We start from the raw sequence: 27,868 nt of genomic DNA, 5'->3' as shown, positions 1-27,868 counted from the left end.
TGCATATTAAAGAATGCTCTTGAAAAACACTCTTGTTACACAGCAACAGGTTGAAATCTATATTGTTTCATAATTGTGCCAACTAAAACTTCGGGCCTAGAATCGTATTTGCACACAAAACAGCTCCATGTATAGCAATAATGATGCCAATGAGGCAATCTCGCAAAATCACATATTGAAGAACTAATATTCTGTACGCAGTACACTTTGTACACAGTTTATGGCAAAATATATGTGTGTATCTTTCCGAAGCTATTTTTAAACACACACAGGCTTCAAAGCCAGCTTGAGAAAAGAGTGTTTTGTCTGGGAGAGGATCCGTTCAGAACAGAGCACGCCGACATGTGCAATTACACAGATTCCGGCAGAGATGCTTATGGTGTCTTCCAAGGGACCAGCTGCTGCTTCAGAGCAAGAAAATAATTCTAGGCTTAGCATTTGGCTGTTCCGAGAGCAGAAACACAAAGGGCATGGATCCCAGGCCTGGGAAACAATCATTAGCCTGAACTGCTCAGGATCAACTCTGAATATTTGATACAACTCAGTCCAGTCTCACCAGAGCAATGCAGCAATAAGTAGCTGTTGTCGGGAGAAAATGACAAACATTTGGAGGCTTTTTCTATATGAAATTAACTCTGCTCTATATAAACCTTAATGCAGCTGGCCATTAAAATGTTTTAATTGCAGATGCATGAACCTCATGGATTCCGAAGCTTTTATACCTCTTGAACCTCTTATTATGGCTGGGCAAATTAATTCAGATTCCCATTGTCATCTAAAGCCCTGGGGACAAACCGTGCTCTCAGTGAAGTCATGCGACGGTGTGAAAGGCATTGGAGTGACAGGGGTGTTCCAGGGGGCAAAATCTGCTCTGTGTGCGAGTTAAAACAGCCATTAGCTGTCAGCTATGGAACGAGAGAAGAATCTTCATCTTCCGCCCCGTCACTGATGTGATAGTTGAGGGAAGCGGGACCAGGCAGCAAATGATGCTTTCTGGATGGCATAGCATCCCAGTTTAAGCAAGCAATGGTGTTTTGGGCACCAAAATTTACATTAAAATGTACATACAGTGCTGAATCTTTCAGCCCACAAACAGGCTTTAATTCTAGAGAACTCAGCAACCAAACCTGTGCATTCCCCGGGCTCTGTGGTCACTGTTGGGTTTTGAATGCAGCCAGAGTGTGTGTTTTTGTGGTTTAACTTATCCACACCTGTGTTTTAATAATGTGTTCTGAAATGCATTCCCTTGCGATACGTAATTGGAGTTGGGGATGGAGATGATGAGGCTGACACGCCACCGTCATTTTGAAGTGCAGCTCATTTATCTGACATAAAAAGCACCTACGATTGAGAGTAACCAGCTCCCTTTTTGCTCGGTGGTAGAAGGCATTTTTGTCCTTGCTATCTTTTTAATTATTAATATTTTTGCATTCTCATCATACTTATCATTCTCATCATAGAAATCAGAATGAAAACTATTTTGATTTTCTTCATAGGAACAGCAACAAGAGGAGAAATAACATGTAGCTGGGCAGATCTCTACCTTGGTACATCAGGATTGGGGATATGTGGGGTTTTGAGGGGAATGGGCAAAATCCAGCCTTAAAGAAAAAATACTGGATTAATGAGTTGGATAACTCATTAAATAAGGATGAAAGAACAAAGTGAAGCTATAAGTGCTATTTCTTGTGCCATGTGCGTGAAGTGCAGGGAATGGAAGATGCTTTTCTTCCAGCCGTGTTACACACCCTCGTGAGAGCGCCTGTCGGAGTCAGTGGGAACAGTGGCTCTGGGGTCGAAATAAATGGCAGGATTTAGCATTTGGTTTTGTGTTGTGGATTCTTAGGGTCTGGTTTAAACTGATGTCGCTGTACTGAACGCTCCCTATCACATCCAAGTCTTCCTGCAGTTGCTAGAGAGATAGAGAGTTGTTTTTGTGAGGGCTGGGTACAATACAGCCATTCCGGGAGGAAATCCGTTATTGAGTTAGTGTACGAACGCAGCGAGGAGGGAATGGCATTCCCAGGAGGGAATGGCATTACCCGGGACTGGAGATGGCCCAGCGGGGCTGCAGCGAGAGGCAGCTCTTTGTGTGAGCTGCATTGTCAGGAATTATAAGTTCCTAGCAGGAAATGCTATCTGCTATTTATACGCTTTATTTATTTGCTGTTTTCCAATTGCTGCTTCTGCGATTACTATTTGCATTTAATTTGCAGCCCCTTGCAAACGGCTCTCGGGTATTCTTCTAAAAATGTAAGAGAAAATCCTTAAGACACACAGGCCTTGCTTAGATCTCTTACACTCAACGTTATCCACTGCGGAGCAAAATTAATGCATGCCCTTCCTTATTGTTCTCCTTCTTAATTCATTTCTTTCTATAGAGGCTCAGCAAGCACCAATTTTCCAAGTGAGTTTTTAATCGCCTAGCCCAGCATGATTACTGTCTTCCAATCTAGTTGCCATTTGATGCAATCAGTATTTCTGAATACAATGACTGTTTTTTTCCCCCAAACTGAATGCTGTATGGCCAGCTGATAACACTTGGCTGCAGAGAAACAGAAAGTACTGATAGCGAAAGGATATAACCTTTGATGGTGAGGGCTTCCCCAGCCAAGTGCACGAAGGTGATGTGAAATGGTTTCATAAGACGGGGCACAAAGAAATTTGTTATTCTGATACTGGGAATAGGAGGGAGGAAAGGAAGGAGAAGAGGGGAGCGGGCGTGCTGGGGTATTTCGCACTGCTGGAATGTTTGCTTTGAAAGGGCCTTTCAAAAATACATGTTGCCAGGGGAGATTTTTCTCTCCGCATCTTTTATTGCCACCCCACAAATAAAAGGTTTCAATACACCGATACAGGAAAACCACAGACTTAAATAGTCCCTGTCACGCAGGAGCTGTCGCCTTTTAGATTTGTCCAACCTGCAGTGGGTTTAGCATGGGCGATTATCCGTGTAAAATGAGAAAATCCCTCCTTGGAGTGAATCCTCCATTGCTGCGCTTTTAAGCACATTTTGTGCACTTTAAATGCCGAGCAAATATTTGCAAAACTACTGAGTGAAGATCAGGGCCTGAGCTCTGCAAGCGAGGCCAAAGCGACGCTGAAGCAAAGAAAGGGTGGAAGGGAAACAGTGGCTGCGATGAGGGCTGTGCTCTGTATTTTTTGCGGGCAGACTGTCGTGTCTCCTCTGCCACCTCCTCCTGCCCAGGTCTCTCTATGCAATAGAACCACTGGTGTGCCGCTGCATCCCAAACGACTGCACTGAACCGTGGGGAGATGGGAAGCTGCAGCCAGCACCGTTACATTGCAGAGCTGAGATGCCACGATGTCTTGTTTGTGCTATTTGTTTAACAAAGCAAATACCAACAGTGGATGGACGCTTCCCAGTGTCCTCTGTGGATACCGTGCAACCGTAACTATTTCAGATAGAGCTTGTTTGGTTTCTTTGCAATGTTGTTGGTGAGTATGGTTGTCTAAGTCTAGTAGACAGCCATTTGCTAAGACCTTCTGTTCTTAGCAAACCTGACAATGTGGCTTGTTTGATCGCCTTATGTTATTATTGATATTTTCATCTTGTGTAACTGATTTTGCTGAGGAAAAATGTATTATTGCCAACTTCGATCTTCTTAATTCTTGTAAGCAAATGCCTCCAGCGTTGGCCCATTTGAAGAATACACAGATGGTTTGGTAGCGGAGCGTGGCTGCTCCGAGGAGGTTGTTCGCGTTGTGCGAGTGTCCGTGGGTCAGGATGGGCAGAGATCCTTTGTACTGAGACTGAAGGGATTTTGAAGGTGGCTGTTGCTTGTCTTCCAAATAATTACTTTTTCTGTCTGTCACTGGGAATTCAGAAATAGCACAGCAAGCTCAGGGAAAAGCCTGAGGTGCTTGAAAATGAAGGTGATTCTAAATAAAGAAGGCTAGGATGAGACTGAAAGAACCAAGCAACAGAAATATAAGGTATCTTGAAAAGCAGGAGAAATAGACCCTTTGTACCAACCTTGTCCACGGCTCCCGAAGCCTCTGGCGGTGCCGTTTGGGTGCTGTAAAGTGTGACGTGCGAACCCCACGGTGCGAGTGTGTTCTCTAGACGGCAGCACAGGGAACCACAAGTGTGCTTTGGTTGTTCTAGTTTGAATAAAATCTTTGTAGAATAATTCCCATGTGTGCATAGCTAGAAATGAAGTGGATTATCGATTGGCAAGGCAGAGAATGGCCCTTAATTCTGAATCAATAAGCGCAAATACCCTGAATTGAACATGATTGCACTGCAAACCGGTGACCTACCCCAGCTGCAGGGACCGGCCTGTTGGGCAACAGGGAAAGCAGCAAAGTGTGGAAAAGCAAACATCTTACTACCACACACACAAAAAAGGGTGCTCTTTCAAGTTAAATCAATAGGGCTACATCTATGACCTGCATAAAACATGAGACCTTAATAGAGTTATTTGAGTAAACAGAATCTAATAGCTTTGGTAGCCACAGACAGACTTCAGAGGTGCCTTCTGCAGGGGAATGTCACGCTACAAAGGTGAGATTATTGGTAGGCAGAAATAATTTCCTTTAAACTCATGAGCCTTGAAAGTCTGGAGTATTTATATATAAGGACCACGTTGGTGGTGAGAACCCTTGTGTCCTTTTATTGTGTTATCCTTGAGCAAACAGAACATAAACTGGTTGTATGATACTCCCTGGTACCTGCCACACTGGCCAAAGGGATTTTGATGGAAAGACTCTCTTGGGCAAAAATGAAAGAAGAGCTGAATAAAAAAAGCAGCTGAAGGAAACAGCTGAAAGGGAAGAATAGAAAATCTATTAGTGAATAAGCTGAACGGACAGGAAAAAGTGTATGGTTATTGGCAGCAGGTGTAGTTAAAATCCCAAACAAAACTTGCCTAAGCCCTCCTTTGCCACAGAAGCAGGAGATCAATGCAAGAAAATACTTGAAGATTTCAGGATGAAATTGGAAATGAAGGCACAGAGGAGGAGATGACAGGTTCGCTATCACACAGTCCAAAGTGCATGTGCAGCATGGACACTGTAAAAAACCCCATCCATGTGATGTCAGCCGGTATTAAGAAAACTCCAAAGATCAGTGAAGAAAGAGAACATGAATTTCTTAAAGAGAATAAAGACAAAATCATCCAGATGCCTTCAGTGTATAGAGTGTAGAACCACAGTAGAGCACCTGTTACCCTGCCGTAGGAGGCCTGGGACACAGTGTTAGTTGGGCAGGATTTGTGTTCTGCTTGGGCATTAATGTGGCAATGATAGGTCTGGATCACATTGTCTGTATTTAATTTGTGTGGACAGGGAAGGAAGTGTCTCCAGAGAACAATAGTACAAAAGAAAAATTATGCATTAATTAAGAACTGAAATCTGTGCTTCATGTTAACTTGGGTTTTGTCGCTATAGCAAGCTAGGAGGTTTTTAAACTGAGATTGGACATGGCACTTAGTGCCATGATCTAGTCAATGGACTGGACTTGGAGCAAGGGTTGGACTTGATGATGAGGTCTTTTCCAACCCAGTTGATTCTGTGATTCTGTAAGATGAAAGTAAGATATCAACGTTGAATTCCATGTGAAAGTATCTTCCATATTTGTGCAGGGAATCCCTCACATCTGGACTGCGCCTCTCGGGTTGTTATCTAATGATATGATATCTAGGGAATTTTAGCACAGTCTTTCCCTAACCCTTTTTCTAAAGAATTTTACCAAAGCACCGTTTTTAAGGACATCGTTTCCTTTTCAGATGCAATCTGGAATTATTGTCTTTTTTTTTACATTGTCTAGATCCTCATGCATTCGGTAGCGCTATGTGTGTGTAACTAGAGCAGGATTCTTCTATGCTGGATCGATGACAGAGGCTTTGAATGAACTGAGTTCCTGAGGCCCATACCAGAGGTTTTTAGGGACTATGTCTGGGTGATCAGGCACATGTTGCATCCTTAAAGAAATATAAAGAAATACAAATGCTCAAAACAAGAAACCTCTTCTGGTTGTGTTGATGTTGCTGATTGAATATATTTAATCTTGCGTTGATGTTGCTGATTTAATATATTTCTCTTTAAGGCCATAATGCACCTTTAGAGTTTCTGGTTAGGAAAGAGAAATCATAGCTGCTGGTAAAAGAGCTAAATGGATTAATCTGTTTTCTGTGATTCCAGGCTTTGGGATATACTTTTATGGTATACATAGCTTTTAGATATACATGTCTTGGGATGAAGTGAATTGGTCTAACTTTAGGAAAAGAAAGAAACCTTTTTTGTTTTGTTCCCATGTTTTTTATGTTCTTTGAGTGTGGCTTGTTTTTCTGTATCTACACAGCCCTAAGGGAAGATGCTAAAAAACAAACCAAAAGAGAAAAATCCAAAAGTACAACAGAAAACTTATGGCAGCACTCTGCGCTTTGTCACTTCTCGTTCATGCATGGCTTGGAATGGTTATTTCTTTGCCCTGGTTCAGTGGGGGAACTGAAGAGCTTTACAGATCTGTCTTGGCATTTAGATAGAGTTCATGCAAGTCCATGCGCTGTGGCTGTAGATGGGAGAAAGACTGACAGACAGGGAAAACATCCGTTTGTAGCTGGATTTTAGCAGCGTCTCATTTGGTGTAAAAAGCAGCTCGGTCCACCCAGGTCGTATGGGCTTTGGAGCAACAGAGATGCCCTGACGAGAGCGATGGGGGAGTCAGGTAGCTCTACACTGATTTTTCTGATAACTCAATCTCTGCCTTTAATTTAAAGTCAAGAGAAAACTATTGATTTTGATAGGTCATGGTTTCTGAAGAGCTCTGTGGAAAAAGGTAAAGTTTGTGTCATGCAAAGTTGAGGCATTTTGACATTTGTTCTCACTGTGATTAGCAGGTTTTAACAAATTCTCCTCAAAAGAGAAAAATCTGTGGTCTGTTATATGTTTTGCAGCCTCTGGTCATCCTTAGGGCTGCAGCCTTGGATTTCTGCTCCCCTGGTCTGGCAAGAAACTGTTGCAAGGAGCAGGAGGATTTGTAGGTGCACAATGGTCAGAATGGAGGCGTATCTAGGGGTCCATTCTATAGAGATTCCATCTGACTGAGGTGCAGCTGCTTTATGTGTGTATGGTATAGTAATTCCTTTGAATTTATATGCAGAATTTAAGCTTCTTCTCAGCTGAGGCTGTCATAACTGAAGCATGCCATCTTCAGCACAGTCTAGAGCTGGTTATATACAGAAGCTTATCCAGCACTTTGCAGTAAGGAGTTAAGTGAAGTCTCATGATTGTGTCATTCCGACATTAAAGAGAGATGAAATATTTTCTTGGAAAAGATCTGCTGTGTCATACAGTCACTTCCAGACAATTTCAAGAACCCCGAGACTGTACACTTGAATGGAAATCTGGCTGTATTTTTGAAATGCTGAGATTTTTTTTCTTTCCAGTGCATTCATCCTAAAGGTTCTGCCTCTGCTTCCCCCCCTGGGACTGCCCAAGCGCAGCCGAGCAAGCGGGCACTCGCCACGGCGGTGACACCACAGCGGTGACACTCACCGTGGCAGTGACACCACGGTGGTGACACCACGGCGGTGACACTGACCACAACAGTGACACCACGGCGGTGACACTCAGCGTGGCGGTGACACAGGACAGCCCATGTGAAGCTCCCAGAGCCAGTGCTCGCATAGGAACTGGGACACAAACGGAGGTGATGGGAAAGAGCAGGACTCCCTTTTACCTTCACCATCTGCTCCTCTGCAGCCACTGAACATTTTTTTTCTCTTCCTTGTGCTATAGCTAAAGCCCCCGTATCATTACAATACATCATTTTTAAAAGTGCTTTTAGCTATGCACAATATGTAGGAATATTGTAGTTACAATACTGTTCTTACAGGTAGACACAGACTCTTCCTCAGGTTCAAAGTACTTTGGGGGAACCTTATCTTCAGCCTTTAGGGAGTTCACATTTTAAACTGCTCGTAGTATGCACTACTGATAGATGCTTTATTTATTTTAAAAATTAAGTTTAGATTTTCACAGACTAATATGAGTCCAGGAATGGGAACTTCCATAGAAAGCACCAAATATTTTGAGTGTGGTGCTAAAATTGCAAGCATTAGCAGGACTATAGTGCATGCAGTGCAATAGGATGTGGTGACATCTAGAAACTGTATGACCGTCTTGTATATGTGAGGGACTTGCACTATCTTGGTGTATATCTAGTGTCGGTTCTTTGAATTACAGCCATATATGCCGCTTGGCTTTTTCCATTTACTGAATAGGGGCGTCTCTCCTAATGCTGATGTTCTGCATCATTACATATTAGATGAATAAAACACTCTCATATAGTCCAGCCTCCTAAGACCAGAGAAGGAAGGTAATATTTTCAGGTAAAGGCTCTTGATGTTCTCTCCAAATGATCTTATCGAAGCACTTGGCTGAATGAATGCAGTTTGAGGGCTGGTTTTGTTGGCTGCGTTTGCTGTCTGAATGTCGCTTTTCCCTATTTTACTCATTAATGAATTATTTGTTGCTCAGAGACTAAAAACTATCTGGGAAGACTTCTGCATGTCAGTGTGTTATTATCTAGGCACAGGACCAGAGTTTTCTTACAAAAGTGTGCTGCTGTGTATTTAGAAGCCTTTGGTGGTTGGTGTTTTGCTTGTGTTTTGTTGTTGTGTGTTCAGCAGTTACAACTGCCCTGCTGGGTTTGGGTTTTGAGGTACACATTCTTCAGAAACCTCTATTTCCCCTGTTAAAACCTCACTGGAAATATTGAAGGATACGCAATACATGAAATTGAATGAATAGCATGTAATTGCTTCTTTTTCTTTTAATTTCATGGAGCCTTAGATCTTAAATTTCAGTCACAGGGATTAGAGCCATGAATCATGAGCACTAAGTTTACTTAGCACACAGAAGATTACTTCTAAAGCTCATTACTTTACAAAGAACTTCAGTATGTTACATCTGCCTGAATATTTTCCTCTCTTATTTTTCTCAATGATGTGTAAATTATTCTGTCAGCCTGTAGCCCCATTTGTGTAATTCACATGGGGGAAATAAGAAAAAAAGAGGAAAAAACCCAACACCTTAGCTCAACCATATGTGTTAGTCTCACCTAATTAACACTTTCTACAGAGCAGGTTCAGTGGTTGCAATTAGCATTGGTACAAGAGGGAGCTGGCACCATATGCTGGAGTTTCACCAGGTAAACAAGTCTTAAGCCCTTCTGGGATACCGGCTGATGGGTATGAAGTGTATGGATGTTTTACTTAAACTAACAAGTGTCGGTAATGCCTAATCGGCAGTAGTTTAAGTATCAAATACTTAATCAAAAGCCACCTCAGACAAGCCCATGCTTAGAATTTGTGCTGGTGAGAGATCCTTTATCTCAGAGCAAAGCATGAAGATGTACATCTAGAGATAAGCCTGCCTGTCTGGGAAGGACATCAGCCCATGGTGACAAGGCCAGTAGAAGCCACGCTGACCTGCATACCAGATTGCCTAAAGCCAACCAAAACTCACAGAGCAAGAATGGGACTGGCACAGTTTCCATCACCAATGGACAAGGAAGCAGGAACTCCTGCCCTGAGCTCCAGTCCATGTGTTCGTGTTGTCAGCAAAAGTAGTGGTTGAATGAAAAATAAAGAGTGTTCCTGAAGCTTCTTCCCCCAAACACAAACTGCTGAGATTTAAATTAGCTTGAACCACATGAGATAAGTTTCATGTGCACCTGCTCTTCTGCATCCTGGCAGTGGAACTGCTGCTCTGTCAAGAGATAATTGCAGTTTGTCCAAACAACTTGAGATATGATATACCAAAGAACTTCAGTCTGTGAAAAGAACACTGCCTAAAAGTCTCCCTGTTCCAGGCTTATGTCACAGTTGGCTGTCATTGCATTACAATAGACAGTGAAGTCCCTGCATCCTTTAAAACTCCTGGTCTGAGGCCAGTAAATCAGCAGAAAGTCTTTCATTTACTTAAACGAGTGTTGGATCAAACCTAACCAAGGCATGCTGCATCCCCACCAGTTATCCTTCCCCACAGCAAAGCAGAGTCCTACTTGTTTCCCAACCAACTGTAGAAATGTCGGTGCTAAGACCAACAGCAACACAGCCATCACTATCTTTTAGTCATTGCTAGCAAGCAGCGTTTCTGGTCCAGGGGAGCTGACATTTCTGTTGGACCAACCACTATCTATTCCAGGTACTGTGAACGAAGGCTTTCTCTTCCGAAGACACCAGCATCTTAATGCAGCTGTTGATTTGACCTCATGATCTTTTTCTTAATCTGCATGTAGTGATGATAAATAGTGGGGCGAGCAGAAACAGTAACTTTTAATTCCAACAGAATGCCTCAGCTTGATTTTTATAGAAAAGAAGTGCAATTAAAAGCTCAGCTGATTACTAAAGGAACTTGGTACACGGAGCAGAAAACATTTTGGCAGCCCCCACATGCTGCTATTAGCTGCCCCCCATCCCTTTCCATCTTCACATAATCAATAAGAACGAAACACCAGAGCATCTGCCCTTCAAGCAGCTGCACCACCACCGAGGATGCGCAGCAGTTACTCCTGAGCCTGGATTTAGGCTGAGCAGCAGGCTGGGGCTGGAAGTGCACCCACCTTCTCTGGTCCTCCCCTTTCAACCTGTGCACCCGCCAACCTTCTCATCTCCAGCGGGAGCGCCCTGCGTGGCGCCGGAAAGGGAACCAGAGCAGCTGCTCTGCACCTGGGACTGAAATCCTGGCACATCTCATGTGTTGTTTAATAATTTTGCATAGCTCAACAGTTTTTGAATAGTACACACTTCATTCAGTGCAGCAGGTTTTCAAATCGTCATTGTACATTCATGGATCATTGCACCTTTTCTAAGCCACAGCAGTTGTCTCTATTGTTAAACCAAAATGCTAATGTCTTCCATGCTGTCCTTCCCTCTAGTTCAGTGCATTTTAATAGGGGTTAAAAGGTAAAAAACACTCCAAAACTTCAAATACCCATTCACATCATTACAAGCTATACCTCATCTCATCTCCCTCCTCCCCCAATACCCTGCCTCTCTTCATCAGTACCGTTAAATAGTGACATCTACAGAGAAAATGAGCAGAGGCTTCTTCAATAAAACAATAGGGTATCACTAACTCTATTGTGCTAATTGCTGCTGAGCTGCTATTAAAATGGTCTCATATTGTCACCATGGAGCTCTGCATCTTTGTCACCGATATCCCCTCCACCAGCCGATCACTCAGCCCATCACGTTTTTCTGGTCTCTTGAACACACAGCACTTCAGTTTATTATCTGGTTTTCCAAATCTTTGCTTTCCTGGACAAAGGGCTGTCCTTTCAATCTCGCTTCTAACTCATCAGTGCATTTCACACTTGAGCATAAATGAGTTTGGATTTTGCACCACTGCCATAAGCAGGCTGCAGAATAGGCCCAGCCTGGCAAACACAGCTACAGATGTTGCTGTTATCTCTATCTGTAATGTTCTCGGTGCAGCCATGGGGCTTGTTCTTAGGAAGGACCTTGAGCTGGGTCTGGGCTGAGTGCTGAAGCGCTTGTGTTCCCACTGTCTCCTCCCTTTGAAAGCAAGTGGCTGTCAGATTGCGCTTCTGGCTCTAATGAGAGAAACCTGAAGTCCAGACATGAGTTTTGAATCCCTTACCTTAGTCTTCTAGAGCAATAAAACTGGGTAGAATGACCATCACAAAATGATAATTTCAAAATGGCCTGAATTTCCCAATGGAAATTGTGTGGTTTTGGAAATTCCACCTACCTGGTTAAATGCCTGTTAATCTCTGGCCTTTGATGCTTGATCATCCTCCACTTAATTCAGCTGGATTGATTTCAGCAGTTGTAAGATCAAGACGTTGGGTAATTAAAAAAAAGAGCAAACCCAGAAATATTCTTGCTGGCAGGTAATGTGACTGGCCTGTTGGTACAGGACATCACAACAAACCTTCCTGCCCCATCCCAAACTTCCCCAAGTCTACACCAAGGTAGGGGATACCTCATGTTTCAGTGCAGGAGTACGTGATTTTCTTGTCAGTAGATGTGGCAATTTAAGGTCACATAAGATAAAGAGCATTACAAACGCTTCAGGCTCATTGTGACATATTTCAGGTTTTACATTTTTGCCAGTGAAAGCTGGTAGTAGGGGAGAAAAATAATTATATTCTAAGTATAGCTATTGGACTGCATTGAATAATGCTGTTTGTAGACTGTTTCTGTGTACCATTGCTATTCACCGCTAAGACAAAAAGCAAACACATATCCAACACTGGATGGGGAGCACTTGGCTTAAACTCTTGCTATTGTTTCTAAGTAGGAAACAAACCTTAGAGTATATCTCGTGGGATTCGTATAGCCAGCACTTACATCTGAAACCACAGCAGCTATTCCAGAGAACAGTACTTGGAGAACCCATTTGCCAATAAAAACAAATAAACGTGAAAAGAATGTTTCAAAAAATGACACTTCCAAGACTATTCTGCACATGTCTAAAATTAAAAGGGAATAAAACTTCTGTTTTCATTAGTTTCAATTTCAGCATCATGTCGTTTGCCATCCTTTACTCTCTATATTCTTAATCTACCATTTGCTTCAAATTGCTTGGAGACAATATCTGCAGACCCCGGTACACACAATTAGCTGGGGCAGGGGAAAGCGGAGCTATTGCCAGAATTAACTGCACAGCAAACGTCCCTGCTTACGGAATAGGCTGAAATAAATGCGGTGTCAAGCCTACCAAGCCATAGACAAGGCTTTGATTTGTACGATGCGGGGACAGCTTTCGAAGTTGCTCTGAGAGGAGCCAGGGAGGGCCCAGGGGTAAGGAGCTGTTTGAAAGAGGGAGAAAGAAGAGGACAGGAAGAAAAATAATCCTCCCTTTTTTTGTCTTCCATCCTCACCCAAACACTGAGCCAGATTCCTCAGGCTAAGGAAGTAATTTCAGACTGTGCTTCTAACACAAACAAGGAGCAATAATCAAAATAAAGCACAAAATAATCCAAACCAGAGAAAAAAAGCCAAAACAACCTGATATGGCCATGCTGTGGCTATATAAATAGATGCAAGGGGCCGAAGAAAAACACACACTGTAGGGTTTGCTGTAGCTCAGCAAGTCCTTCCTAATGGGCTAAACAAGACAATACCAGGAACAATGCTGCAGAAAAGGTGCAAAAGAAGGCATTCAGGAACTACCACAAAATTACAGTTTTAAGGTTATTATGAGAATGAGCCATTTACTCTAGGAACCACTCGCTTTAAAATCGTGTTACAGTTGTTCTCTTTATAGCCGCAGCCCCCATGACGAGCCCTGGCGCCCCTTCCGCAGGCAGCACCATGGGCCCTTCTCTGACCTGCTGTAAAACGGCCGTGTTCTGCTGGTCATTGCTGGTCGTTCCCACCTCTGCTCCCACACAGCAGCGCTGGGTGCCTGTTTGCAGACGACTTCGGTGGCTGCAGCCAGATCCACTCACTCAACGTTCCGTCTTACTGAATTAATTCCTCTGGGAAGCAGTTTTCCCTCATTCAGGCTCCTCACAAAATGACCTGCAAGTTGAGCATAAAGTACAAGCGTTGGAATTAAACCCGCACCACGCAGCATTTGTTTTCTTGTCAGTCCGCGTTCCCTCTGTTTTACCTGTTCACCCAAAGGGCGCGTAAACCTTTGCTGACCTGAACATTAAACGCTTTCCCAATTATTCTTTAGGTCCACTCGCTACCTTTGCACTGCATTAGTCTAAACCAAGGAGGCTGTGACAGGCAGTGCAGGGCAAACTGTGCTTTTTACAATTACGTGTGAGGATTGGAGCCAAGCACCTGCTTCAAAGCCCAGAGAGGTTAATTGCAGCTCTCTCTCCCTTGACCTGCACACCGGAGCACGTTGCTGGCCACCCTGCCCTCCTGGTTCCAGACCAGCTCAAATTCGTGTTCTGATTCTGTCAGGCAGCTCACAATGGATAGCGGTCGATTGTTTTAAACAGGTTTGCTCTGTGCATTTTAGATGAGAGGGTGGCACTCTAAGTTCTTGCTGTGTCTTCTGCATAGTGTTTGCAGGAGAGATTTAACTGCATTTCCCCTCTTTGTTCCCTCAGAATCACCCAGTCAGAAGAAATCTGTGCATTAAGTCACCTGCTAATGTAACTCAGCCTGTCTCTCCCCACTGTGTCCCACAAACCTAATTTTCACAAATTTAATTTTCCTTCAAATTCTTTGGTTTGCCTGTACCAAATAGAGCAAACCCAAATTCCAGACAGAGAGCTGGAACAACAAAGGTCTCTTTTCAAGTTTTCTTATCAAGGCTGGATTATTTTCTGGAAGATACACTTAGTGAAACGTGTGCTCTGAACTCTACACAAAACCACTGCATCAACTTCTATAGCACAGTTTTATATACTGATTTATATTTACCTTTTGGTCAGTACATAAGTGACTGAATGGCTCTGTCTAGACATATACTCTATGAAATGTGTAAGCCCAGCCTGATATTTTTACAGCTACAATTAAAGTCCATCTTTCAGTTCCCTAATTTACCACCTTTCTTGCCTGCTGACAAGAAGACAAGAATATTTTAAGCAGCAAGAAGAGAGTCTAAAATAACAGCTGCTGTCATGTCAGATATTAGCTATTCCCTTGATCCGGTCTTGATGTTTATCCCTCCCTCTTTCAGTTTTCTTAATTATTTCTGTCTTGTATTAATTCTCACAAACCTCCCTAGATGGAGGCTTTATGATTTAGAATCTCAACTGCTCATCCAATTAGCGGGCTTGATTAATATGCTTACACTTCCAGAGACATTTGTGATACAAAGATTCTGAGTGCGCTCCACCTCACTGGTGGTACTGCTGAGCGTGGGGTCCAGTTTAAGCTCTTTATCAGATAGCTAGTTTCTTCAAGAGAAAAACGATGTTATTCTGAGATTTAAAGCAGGAAAAGCTTAATTTCAAAGTTGTATGTGAGGACGGCCCGTGACTGAAGAGAAGAAGGAAAGAAAAGAAAGGCTGCTACAGATTTTCTGTCATGTTTCTTGCCTCAGTAACCCCTCATTCCCGTTAATATCAGAAAAGATTTGAGGTATGTTTGCGAACCAAAACCAACCTGTGCTTTAGCGTATTTCCCACTGAAGTCTACATGAGTTATCTCAGTGACACCATTAAACCAGATTTTAATCACTGGCTTCGGCAGAATCCCTTCAGATCTGAGTCCCAGTGCGATATACGACATGACACAGAACAGTCCCGACAAGAGAACAACGTCCATTGCAGGAGCTACAGCTCATGAGCTACGGTTTTGAAAGATTAAAACCACAGTCCATGGACTCTGATGGAGCCCATCACCTCTCTCTTGCTTCAAAACAGAATGGAAACCCATATATAGATACAAATACATGTACATGTATATGCATGTATATACATATAAATACATTATACATTAATCTAAATATCTGCATATATATGTATATAATATGAAAGTATACCCACACACGTTCATAAATATATTAAAACCCTGTACCTTATGAAGAAGGAGTTCTGAGTTCTGTCTTTCCGGGATGCAGGTCAAACGTGTCGCTACGTCCTGTTCTTTATGTCGGCAGGATCTGTGCTCAGGACCTGGATTCAGTGCCAAAGGATCCTGAGACCAGGAGGGCAGACCAGTTGTATGGAGCCCACATGCTGGTTTCGGCAGGAGTTTCCTATGATGACACAAAGCAACTATGAATACATTTTGCTAAAACTATTACTGAGAAGTTCTAAAAATCACTGCTTCTGTGCACTTCTGCTCGTGAGCCATACGGGGATCTTTGAGCATTACAGTGCTCAAGGAAAAGGAAAAGATTCTGGTTTATGATTCTGAGTCAGTCTTTTTTCTTTCTAACATATGGCCCCATTTTTTCCAGGTTCTTTAAGCGAGTTGTAAACATAAACTTTGATGCACATGGAGTTTGATTCATGAAGAGTGTAATTTGCCTAGTATAAAAGATTCACATAGGTTATATAACATCATTAAATTATTTTTGCACTTGGAGTAGTATCCATTGAGGAAAGCAGAACTGTTTCCCGAGGGTCCGTTTATCACTGTTTACTACTAATTAGAAAACTGAAAATACAATATGCATGACTCACATTATCAGTGTTGTCTTTGGACTGATGTATCATTCCTCCCGCTTCCTCAGGAACATTTTATTCATTTCCTAATTAATCTTTCTTTTTTTTCTTAAGGTTTCTGACAGATGTGACTCCATCTTCGTTAATGGCAAGGAAATGAAAAGCAAAGTGGATACTATTGTTAACTTCACTTACCAGCATTTTACCACCCAGTTAGAAGTGACGGTCTGGGTTCCGCGGCTCCCACTGCAGATCGAGATCTCGGATACAGAGCTGAGCCAGATCAAAGGCTGGCGGATCCCCGTCACCTCCAATAAAAGGTACGTCTGCAGCACCGAACAGCCCGGATACGCACCCCCGGCCTCTCACTTTACAACACAACAGAATTTTAGAGTATTTCTGAAAATCTAAGCTCTCCTGTTTAAAATTAGCTTTACAGTCTGTCTTATCCTTCACTAAAACAGCCAACAATTATATCAGTAGGCTCCGTTTTATCCTGATCTATATACCTTAAAAGTCAGCGGCTTTGCCTGAAGCATTAATCGATTCCGCACAATCTCAGGAAATCATATCACACGCTCCGATGTGCAAATCTGAGGAAAAGGAGCCGGACCTCTCCCACCCTGTATGTAACACTGTGTGTGTGTGACATTCAGCACAATGAAACAGGGCTGGGAAGGAATCGGGTCCCTGGGCGCTGGGGGGTTGGATTAGATCATCTTTAAAGGTTCTTTCCAACCCAAACCATTCTATGATCCTGTGACTTTGGATGGTTTTGAGCTCTGTTCCCACCATTCCTTACTGAAAATACCCAATCTAGAATAACCACCATTTGGACAATTTGCAAGATTAAGAATTTCAAGGAATACAGTTAGATTGGTGGATTTCAGGCTCAATGGAATAATACTACTGGAGGACAAGGCTTGACACCAGCTCAGATTTATAATACAGGGAAAAAAAATTTCTAGCAGCAAAAGCTATAGCGCTAAACACTGTGGTGGTTGTAGCTGAAGCACTCGCTTTGCCCAGGAGAACATCTCGGCTGTTGAAGAGCCTTAAGGAACCCAAACAGACAGCTGTGGAGCAGAATTATCTAACACTTTATGAGGGCATGAAACTAAGGGTAATAGGACACAACAGGATACTCAGATAACACGCTCCAAAGAAGGAGACTGACTTACCTCTTGGCTATGGGGACATTTTTTCTGGCGGTGACAGAAGAGGTGACGAGCATCTGGCACAAGAGAAATTGGTGTGTTTGCTTCAGAGATAAAGGCAAATTCACCATTTGTGGCAGGAGATGTGCTGGGTGGGAAATAAACTTACGCCAATGCTCCAAGTTCCACTTAACCTACCTTCTTCTGCCTGTAATGTGCCCGGTGCTGTGACACCCCCTCAGCTACAGCTCCTACTAGAAATAGTGGGGATTTTGCTGAGTGAATGACTGCAGAATGTTGTTAATTGTAGGAGTAAACTTTCAATAGCAAGCTCGGTGAGTCAGACATTCACCTGTGGTTAACGGTCGTGGACATTCTGAGTTTAAACCCATTACACACAGTGCTGCAAACTCACCGCCCGGTGTCCAGCTCTGATTTATTTGGCCAGCTGAGATAAAGCTGACAGTCTGCGAGGCTGCTCTGTCTGCAGGCTGGCGGGCGATGGAGACTGTTGAGCTGCTCACGTCGCAGCTGAACTGCTGGCACGTGGAGGGTGGAGGAGAACGCGTGGACACGGCATCGCCCCAGAGCCATGGCCAGTAGTTCGTGACACTGGTGTCAGCAGCCCTGCCCGTGTGAACGGGACAGGTTTCAACTAGAAACAGATTATCTCTTGTTTTATGGAACATTCATGTGGATTTTTTTAGCTGTAGGGGGTGTTCTAAATCAATAGGCAGTCTAGGACTGGCGTTAGTTGTGCTCACTCTTGACATTTACTTTGTACATAAGGTTTTTCCATTTCCTTTCTTTTCAGATTTGGATGGGTTTTACCTGAGACTTAGTGGCTTTTCCTTTTCTTTTCCTCTTTAATTTTTAATTTGCTTGTACCCCCATCTCCTTCCTAGCTACATATTTCCCAGTATCCTAAACACCCAGGAGGTTTTATGATGACCCAATGTACACATTCCTCACCTCACCACAGACAAAACAACTTTCTGTTCTCCAGTTGGTACCTTCACACTGCTCCCTTGTCTTCTTGTCAAGAACTAAACTTTGCTATAAAGTAATTCATCAATAAACAGAAGGTAAAATGAACATTTCTCATAGGGATTGTGCAGAGACAGTCCGGTAACCTCCAAACATCCCTCGTCCCCTCTGGCTCCCACACGCTCAGCCTGTCTGCTGGTTCAGGTGACTGAAGGGCTGAGCCAGATGGCAAATATAACTGGGTTTACAATAATCTTTTCAATGTTTTTATTGGTGCTGTTGACAGAAGAAATGCTTCTGAAACTACTGTCTCAGCATGGCTGTTCTTCATCTGAATATGACTGCTTCTATTGCAGCCCTGAAAAAGTGTTTATGTGCCCCAAATCACATCTGTTCTTTCCAACGATGTTTGTCATCTAATAAAATGCATTGCTTCTCCCTATAAACCCTGTCATGTTTGGAACTGTAAAACACATGTGATTACAGACATGTTTGCTTACCTAACTTATTGAATAATTTTCACAAAGCAATAAAAAAGACAGGGTCTTGACAGAATTTTACAAACACTACATGCCGACCTCGCTTCGAAATGTGTCGGTTTCCACCTGGGCTGAACTGCTCTAAGAGCAGGCACTTGCGAGAGGAACACAAAGAAAACCAGGCTGATTATATGCCACAAACCGGAAAAATAATAGTTTCTCTTTATGAAGAGCACCAATACAATTTACCAGATCGGTCTGTAAATATATGGCAAACCTTACTATTACCCAGAGGAGAATGTGATCCACGGCGTGTGCTGTTGCAGCTGTGAAGAGCCTCCCTTTGCAGGGGACACTGGACCAGCTCACGGCTGGTGTGTGGGACACGGTCCTCCAGCTGCCATGGGCTCACAGAAGCTGCTCCTGCCATGGGCTGCAAAAAGAGCCCACAATCTCAGCAAACAAAAGGTGTATATTTAAATCGAAGTCAAATATCAGAGTGTGGAAGAGGTCTGGGGTGACTCTGCTAGTCTAACAAGAACGTTCATTTTTATTCCTCACACATCTGCAAATTAATTACCTTCTGCCTGAAGTTCCCACGCTGGCTCTATGCAGGTACATTTACACGGGATGTGCGGCTCCAACTTGCATTAATAGGAATTGCGTGGCTAAAATCTCACAGAACAAGCTGGAAATTTAATTTAAGTAAATATCTGCAACTGGGATAAGCACGTTGTTTTCCTGAGGATCCCAGGGAGGGCGACTGCAGCATCTGCTCTGGGTCAGGCACATGGATTACTGGACTTTAATCAGCATCTGCCTTTACTGAGCAAGAGCTGACAAAGCCATTACCGAGTCCCCGTCACCGCAAACCTCCGACTGGCATGAACCTGCGGACCACAGTTAAACCAGACGTGATGCTGCTGCTGAATGGCAGCTGGTTGAACTAACGGTTAATGAGGTGGGGGCTCTACGTGGGTCCTATCTAGTACTAGAGACAAAAGCAGGAAAGCTAACCTAAGTTAAATGCAGGAAAACAATAAACTGCTTTAGTTAAACCTCTGTGTGAGTGCTGCCACTCAGAAATAAAGCCATACTTTAACGCAAGTTAGGTGAAACTGGATTCAAACCATTCCATTTGTGAATAACAACACCCACACAAAGCTTGAACACGCTGTAAATTCACTCAGTTAACTGACTTTCATGTCCTGTGGAGATAAGGCCACAAAGACTTTTGTTAACAGGTAGGCTGCATTTTCAAGTTCTGTAAAGGTACCAAATTACATTTCATCTTGAACTGTGAGTGGAGTGATGTGCAACTTATTTTTGTAGCTCCCACTAAATCAACTTCTAGTGCCATGTATTTTGTATCCGACACAGATTTTTTTTTTTCAATTAGAAGGGCTGCAAATGTTTTTTAAATCCATGACTTTTTAATGAATATTTCAAATTCAAACCCAGCAAAACTGATTTCTTTAGAGTTTTTTTTAACAGGAAATTACATCTGGCCCAAGAACCTGATGCCTGATTTGAGAATGGTGCAAATTAAAAGAGACATCCTTAAACTGCTCACAGACAGTGTCTGTAGCCTGAACTTGACAGGTCCCTGATGAGATCGGTGCTAGCAGGCACCCTGGAACAGGGCTGCTGTTTTAACTCGGCTCTCTGGCAAAGGCTTTCTCTGTGTGAAATGTAAATTAAATGTAATTCTGGCAACCTTGGTTCATTCCAGAGAAGCAAAACATCTTCCAAGCAAGTCTGCCAAGCAGCAAGAAATAGGATAAGAAGGATTCTGAGAGACATCCAGAGCTAACCCTAGACATGACCAAGGGGAAAAACCACAATATGCAGCAATAGCTTATGTTCATGAAAACAGGCCTTAAAAAGAAAATGAGCTCACTGCTTAATGAAGGATTTTAAGCCTACTGAAAACACTGAAACAAGTAGTTTAAGACTCCAAAGGGAACTATGCAATTCAGTGGATCTCAAACATTTTGTTGGGCCCATGGAGACTGAAATGCTCTGATTTAGTAACTGAATCATGGATTCGTGGCTTTGAAGTGGAAATTGATATAATCTGTTTTTAAAAAAAGACCAAACTGGAGTTGATACCGGATAAAGCAGACTTGCAAAGCCCGTATTGAGAACTCAAACACCTGTCCTTTTGCTTTGCACTGACATAAGAACGTTCCTTGCCCATTCCAGGCTTTAGGGATGCTTGTCTGACATTCCACGTTCGCGTGCGATAGAAACTATGGGTTTCTAAGGAGAATTATACAGACATAAACACCTATAAATGTTTGTGTGAGGAAATGGAGCCCTTACCTTTGTTTGTTAGAGATACCACAAGGAAAGAGCTGGACTTGAGTCATGTTTTTGTGGTCAGTAGCAGTGCTGCTCCGGTTGCTCTTCCCATACTCACATTTCTGAACTGTAAGGGACTGGGGCTGTAAAGTACTTGTTCTCAAAGTTGTTTTGAATGTATTTCTTATTGAACAGTCCAGTAGTCTCAATGTTCTAAACAGTGAAAGTAGAAATAAATAAGTGCAGAAATAAATACGAATAACAGTAACACATTGGATCTGAGTAAAACATTTGGTTATGGAACAGAAACAGAAAACAGAATTGTGTAAAAAAATCTCAGCATGAATGTTGAACTGTGGACATTTTTCTTCAAGCCACAGAACCCTGTTCTGTGTCTCTTTTCCCATAAGAAAATGGGTTCCCACTGGTTCTGTGGCTCCTTCCCCAAAATCCCGTAAGTACTTCTTACCTGAACAGCTTCTGCGTGTTTTTCTCCTATTCTGCAGAGGTACTAATGTTACTGTCTATATTACTAGAAGAGGGCCAGATTCCAAAATCTCAGAGCTAACCTCGTTTTCCCAAACTCTGAGATTATTCAGAGCTGGGTTATGGTTTAGATGAGCTGAAGAGGGTCAGAATACAGGAATAAATTGGCAGGAGTTCATAGACTCTTTTGTAAAGCCCAAAGCGCTCTAACCAGGCACGGGCCACCTAAGCCCTGAGAACATCCCCCCTCCAGCCCTCTCCCTGTGCCTGGTTTGCTCACTGGATTCAGCCCATAGTGACACTTGGGAAGGGGGGAACTACCGAAAATTCCCCTGAAATACCCAGCTAGTCTAATTACGCAAGGCTAATTTATTTGTGTAACGTAAATCCTATCTTAGGATCCTGTTTTTTTCTTAACAATTCAGTGGTTATTCAATGATGTTTCATTCAGGGACTAATGACGGACACTGTTGTTTTACATACGCAAAAGCAAAAAGGCTGTACCAAATTCCATTTACTTGAGGCCAAATATATATATATATTCAGCTAACAAGTGATGCATTGAAAATGTATTTCCAGTGTATTAGATTCTGTAGCACCAGGACTTTCTATCATTTTGAAGAGCACAAGGGCTCATCTTAGATACTTTTTCAGCATACCGTTTGCCAGCTTTGTCGTACAACAATTTATAACAAAAGCAATTCTGTTTTATAATAGTTTTTCATAGCTGGTATTTCAAAGGAAAAGATAAAGGAACACAGTAAACATGAAACTACTTCTCAAAATACTGTGGAAAATAAGAGGCTTACCCTGTATTTCGCAGCCTTGTTATAGAAGTGGCTTCAGGCTCAATGAGAAAAGGAGGAAGGCAAATTATTTCTGAGCAATGAAATCCACAGCATGGGAGCATAATGAGTAAAAAAAAGTGTGACCACCTAGTGCTTAATACCTGACTTGAAAGAGGTAAGAGAATCCATGTATTTGTCCCAAGGAATAAACAACAGGGAAACAAAACAAAAGAATTGATGGGAAGCTGGGTTTTAAACCAGACAAAGTCCTGTGAGGTGTGACAGCACAGCTATCACGCACAAATCGCTGTGATGCTTTATATAAGGCTTATGGAAAGCACTTATATATGATATATATATATTTCCTGCTGCTTTTCTTACCCCTTTGCAAGACCCGATTGCCACTTGGAGACACGGTGAGCAAGTGGTGGCTCCACTGAACTCTCAGCAATTGAAGATGTATTTTCAAGTTGCTGTGAGGTCCCACACAAACATCTCACCTGGATTTAGTAACCTACACAACCAGAATCTGGTTTCCTATCCCTCACACAGTAGCAAATAACGATAACATTAATCTATTTGAAAATGCCGTGCAACTGAGGCTCTGCAGCGGCAGTGCAGGTGACAAACCCGGGTCTGTTCACAGGCCGACCCGCGACAGCGAGGATGAAGAGGATGACGAGAAGAAAGGCCGAGGGTGCACCCTGCAGTACCAGCACGCCATGGTGCGAGTCCTCACGCAGTTTGTAGCCGAGTCCTCCGAGTCTGGAGGCCGCTTGACCTACCTGCTGGGCTCCGAGTGGCAGTTCGACATCACTGACCTTGTCACTGATTTCATGAAGGTAGAAGAACCCAAGATCGCTAAGCTGCAAGATGGACGAGTTCTGGTTGGCCGCGAGCACGGCATCACCACGGTGCAGGTACGGCACACGGTGCGGGTACGGCACACGGTGCGGGTGCTGCACATGGTGTAGGTACGGCACACGGTGTGGGTACGGCACACGGTGCGGGTGCGGCACACGGTGCGGGTACGGCACACGGTGCAGGTACGGCACACGGTGCGGGTGCGGCACACGGTGCGGGTGCGGCACACGGTGCGGGTACGGCACACGGTGCAGGTGCGGCACACGGTGTAGGTGCGGCACACGGTGTAGGTACGGCACACGGTGTAGGTACGGCACACGGTGCGGGTACGGCACACGGTGCAGGTGCGGCACACGGTGTAGGTACGGCACACGGTGCAGGTACGGCTCACTTCATGCATATTTCTTCATCAAAAGAAAGGATACAACCCTTGGGGCTCTTATTAGCTGTAAGCACCCGTGATGTTGCAGTCACACTGAGTTTCCTTTGTAGTCAACAAAAAGAAACAGGTACTTCTAGGGCTCCGCTCCTTTCAGCCTAAAACAATCGTCACACAGAGTTCAAGGGATTTCTGCCCTTAAAATGTCCCTTTTTTGCAGTGACCATGGAAAAGCAGAGGGCAGCCACCTCCCATGCAGGTACCTGATGTGTCTGATGTTAGTTTTGACGAATCACACCTCAAATATTATGGGCTTGAACCAGCTGTTTGTGGCATCAGTAGAAAGGTGGCTGACTGCTTCTGGGCATGTTAGAAACGAGGGTTTAGAGCAAACTGACAGGACTGTTTTGGCATTGAAAAATGCAGACACCCCGTGGGATTTTCAAAGTCCTTTTGCAAATCTCACTTTCATTCCATTCAGATCCCCTGTCCCTACAAAGGCATTAGGCCAAGTTCCTATCAGCCAGGCTTTGTACACTTATTTACTCCCTTATTGAGTCTGAGCGTTAATCAGTGGCTTCCACTCTGTCTTGTGCTATACTGCATTCATAGGTTTTACAGACCACACAAAAATTACCTTTTTTAAAAAAAACCAAATCCATTTAATTTAATCAATACTCCATTGTTGAGATGGAGCTGCAATTTTGAAGTGATTGGTTGTTTTATTAAATTATTTTTGTAAAGAAAGTAATTTAGCAGCACATGAGTGCTATGTCTTGGGGAAAACATCAGCTACAGTTTATAGATGGATGTGACAAAGCTGAGATTAATCCGAAGTGTTATGCCAATCAGAGTCTAATCTTGTTCTACAACACAGTTAATTGCCGTTTCACGCAAGGCGTTTGCTTTCTCTTTCAAGGTTCTGTCACCTCTTTCCGATTCCATCTTGGCAGAGAAGACAGTGATAGTTCTAGATGACCGTGTAACCATTACAGACCTGGGAGTACAACTGGTTTCAGGCCTGTCCCTCTCCTTACAAATCAGCAAAGGAAGCAAGAGAGCTATCGTTTCTACCATCTCCGCGTACGATATCCTTCATACTCCAAAACAGGTATCATCCAAAATACTGTACGGAATTAATTTGGTTACTGTGCTTTGTCAGAAGGCAGGAAAAGCTACTTGCTGTACCTTTGAGCACAGATAATGCAACTTCACATAGGAAAGGTTTACTGACCAACTCCTACAAGTGCAACCACCCACACAGAAGGACCATTAAACTCCCTGCACAACGCAGGGGAATGATGGACACGGCTGTGCATACGTAATGCTGTAGAGAGCACAGACATCCCTCTCAAGACCTTTTTCCTATGGGAAAATACGGCTTAGCTGTGTGAGCAGAGGTAGAAACCCTGTGCCTTAAGAACCTCAGAAAGTCAGTGCAGCCAAAAGGAGCTTTTGGCTGCACGTACAGAAGTTTGGATGATCTGCATCGCTGAAATCTGATGCGTTTGTGCTTACTTTGAAGTGAATAACCTGAGGGATTAAATAGCTTTCAATGCAGACACAGAATAATGTACACATATACTTTTTTTTTTTCTTGTATTTATTATGGAATTGAGACTCTATATCACTAGAGGAAGTGTAACTAGTTTTAGCACTAACAATTTGCAGGTGCAAGACCAATGGATTTGGTCAAAACACCCTTTAAAAAAAAGTGGGTTTTTGAGTTTTTCTATAGTTCCCAGCAAGGACAACATCGGTTTTGTGTATTTCAAATAGTCTCGTATATTTGAAAGCATGACAGAAAATTTAAAGCATTTCACTGAGATGTGTTCTTAACCTGGTTTGTTTCAAGGGCTGAATGGGATCACCGTTCCAGCACAGAACAGCTCTGCACTCTCTATTAAATACAGCATTAAAACTGCAACGCTACAGAAATTCCCCATTATAGAGCCCTTATAAAATTAATTAACCAGGACCTTGGAAATACGATTATTTCCATCATGAGGCCCTGGCATTCAAAAGAGGCTTCTCACTCCAGCCTGAAAAAAGAATTGTCAATGTTGTTTGTCAACACCTTCTATTAAATTTAGATGAGCACATCTTTGATAGTTCCTAAAGATGAGATAAATGCCTAAATTGTCTAGAGAACATAAATCTGCAGGAAGAAAGTGAGAAGCAGGGCAGACATTTTGATTTTCTTATTTTTTTAAAAAAACAAAATAAACCATGATATGTGCTCTCTTACCTTTCACACTTGTTTTCCCCCAGGAAGCCATAGTCAGTGCTTGGATTTTGTTCAGCGACGGGTCAGTGACACCATTAGATATCTATGACACCAAGGACTTCTCGATCACCATCACTTCGCTGGATGAGATGGTGGTGTCTGCGCACCAAAATCTGCAGTCCAAATGGCCTGGGGTGATGGCAGAAGGGGACGGGCAAGGACCTCTGATTAAAATCGAAATGGTCATCAGTGAGCCGTGTCAGAAGACGAAGCGCAAGAGCATTCTGGCCGTTGGGAAAGGAAGCGTCAAAGTGAAGTTTGGTCAAAAAGATTCTGACCAAAAAGGAAGCACTAATGACATCGATGATGTAGATAGAGATTTTAAAAGCCATGCAAGCAATTCCATAGAGAAAACCGCAGAGCAAGAGAGGACAGCACAAGAATGGTCCAAAAACCACGAGGACATGTCCAGTCAGGAGGACAATGCAAACAAAAGCACAACGTTCATATCTCCCATTGATCAGGAGTCCCTGGAGGATGACCAGCTCCAAAATAACCCAACTGCCTTCACGGGTTTCCCTGCGCAGGTAGAAATACCGGGAGAAAACAACCCCAGTGATCTCACATTGACTTCAAGAGGATTAACAGATTTGGAGATCGGCATGTACGCCCTGCTGTGTGTTTTCTGCTTAGCAATCTTGGTCTTTTTGATTAACTGCGTGGCGTTTGCTTGGAAGTACAGGCATAAAAGGTTTGCTGTGAGTGAGCAAGGCAACATCCCCCATTCCCATGACTGGGTCTGGCTTGGAAATGAGGTGGAACTGCTGGAAAACCCAGTTGACATTTCGCTCCCGTCGGAGGAGTGCACTACCATGATCGACAGAGGAATGCAGTTTGAAGAAAGCAACTTTCTCCTTAATGGGAGCTCTCAGAAGACTCTTCATAATCATATCCTCAGATCTTCTGAGTACCTTTGTGACAAAGAAGTTAAAAGTGAACCTATAAATCCTTCTGGGCCAAAGCAGAAGCGAGTAAAGTTCACTTCATATACAACAATACTGCCGGAGGATGGAGGCCCCTACACCAACTCAATTCTATTTGACAGTGATGATAATATTAAATGGGTATGCCAAGATATGAATCTTGGTGATTCCAAGGAACTTAGGGACTATATGGAAAGACTGCAAGACAATATGTAAAACTACTTTCTTATGTTTGTAATCACCTTTATGCCTTCTGTTTATGGATGGTGGAGCAGTCAGTCCAGTCAGCAATAGGAACACGACAGTCCAACCTTGGAGTTACTGAGATGCTAACCTGGTATCGCTGAGCAGGTACGAGAGGCTGGCTGAGTTAAACCTGCTTCACCACAAACCAGGATGTGCCCCTAAAACAGCTGCCTGTAGGTGTTGGAGGTGTCACACGCAATGGCTGGTTTTCTATACTGCCTGGTACTAGCAAAATGCTAATACAACTACGCTCAGACTCAGAGGAGACTTCATTTGTTTGTCATCTCTCATGAGAAACGGTAAATCAGAAAAGAAAGGGATATTTGTTTGCATTGATTTTTCTAGTCGTCGTCCTTTGTAAAGCACAGTGGACATTTCTCGCGTACAGCCTGAAACGAAGCTCACCTTAAAGGGAGCTGAATGAATCTCATTTTATTGCCTATGTGCAATGCAGCCAAGTAGTCCTATTATTTTCTACAGATATGAAAACCCCCATGTGGTTAATTTCTTTGCCTATTGTTTATGAATTTTATTTGATTTAGGGAACATTAAATATTTTCTTTTAAAGTTGTTTTTTTTTTTTTGTGGTTGTACCAAAGTGTAGTACAGCACTATTTATAATGATTTAAGTTTTCTATTCATCTTCACCAGCCCCTAGCGATACCTCCTTCATCACTGATTATCTTTCTCCTTTCCATATGGGTATATGGCTCATTAGTACTTGAAACGTAGAAAGGTATTAGAACTATTACTGGGAAAGGGTTGCATCTTCTTACAGGGAACTGTAAATACAATAATAAACCCTGGAAAATAAAAATCAAGGAGTAACCCTGGGTTTACTTTTGTCATTGCTAACATGAAAAAGTAACCTGCAACAAAACAGCACATAC

The 27,868-nt window shown here is 43.0% G+C and overlaps 1 protein-coding gene across 1 annotated transcript in view; it reads left to right on the top strand.

Annotated features, from left to right (window-relative positions):
• The window catches only part of TMEM132B (transmembrane protein 132B), a gene marked incomplete at its 5' end in the record, with an annotated part of 209,977 nt that extends 182,905 nt beyond the window's left edge, over positions 1-27,072 (top strand). Inside the window, 4 exons of the mRNA XM_082066519.1 lie at positions 16,193-16,398; positions 22,926-23,199; positions 24,442-24,633; positions 25,794-27,072. Of these exons, the coding sequence (XP_081922645.1) occupies positions 16,193-16,398; positions 22,926-23,199; positions 24,442-24,633; positions 25,794-26,948 (1,827 nt within the window). The 3' untranslated portion in view covers positions 26,949-27,072. The remainder of the gene's footprint in view (positions 1-16,192; positions 16,399-22,925; positions 23,200-24,441; positions 24,634-25,793) is intronic.
• Between the last annotated feature and the right edge of the window lie 796 nt (positions 27,073-27,868).

The sequence above is a fragment of the Streptopelia decaocto genome (assembly GCF_964273445.1).
Source record: "Streptopelia decaocto genome assembly, chromosome: 15".
NCBI lineage: Eukaryota > Metazoa > Chordata > Aves > Columbiformes > Columbidae > Streptopelia > Streptopelia decaocto.
This window is presented reverse-complemented; position numbering and strand designations above follow the sequence as displayed.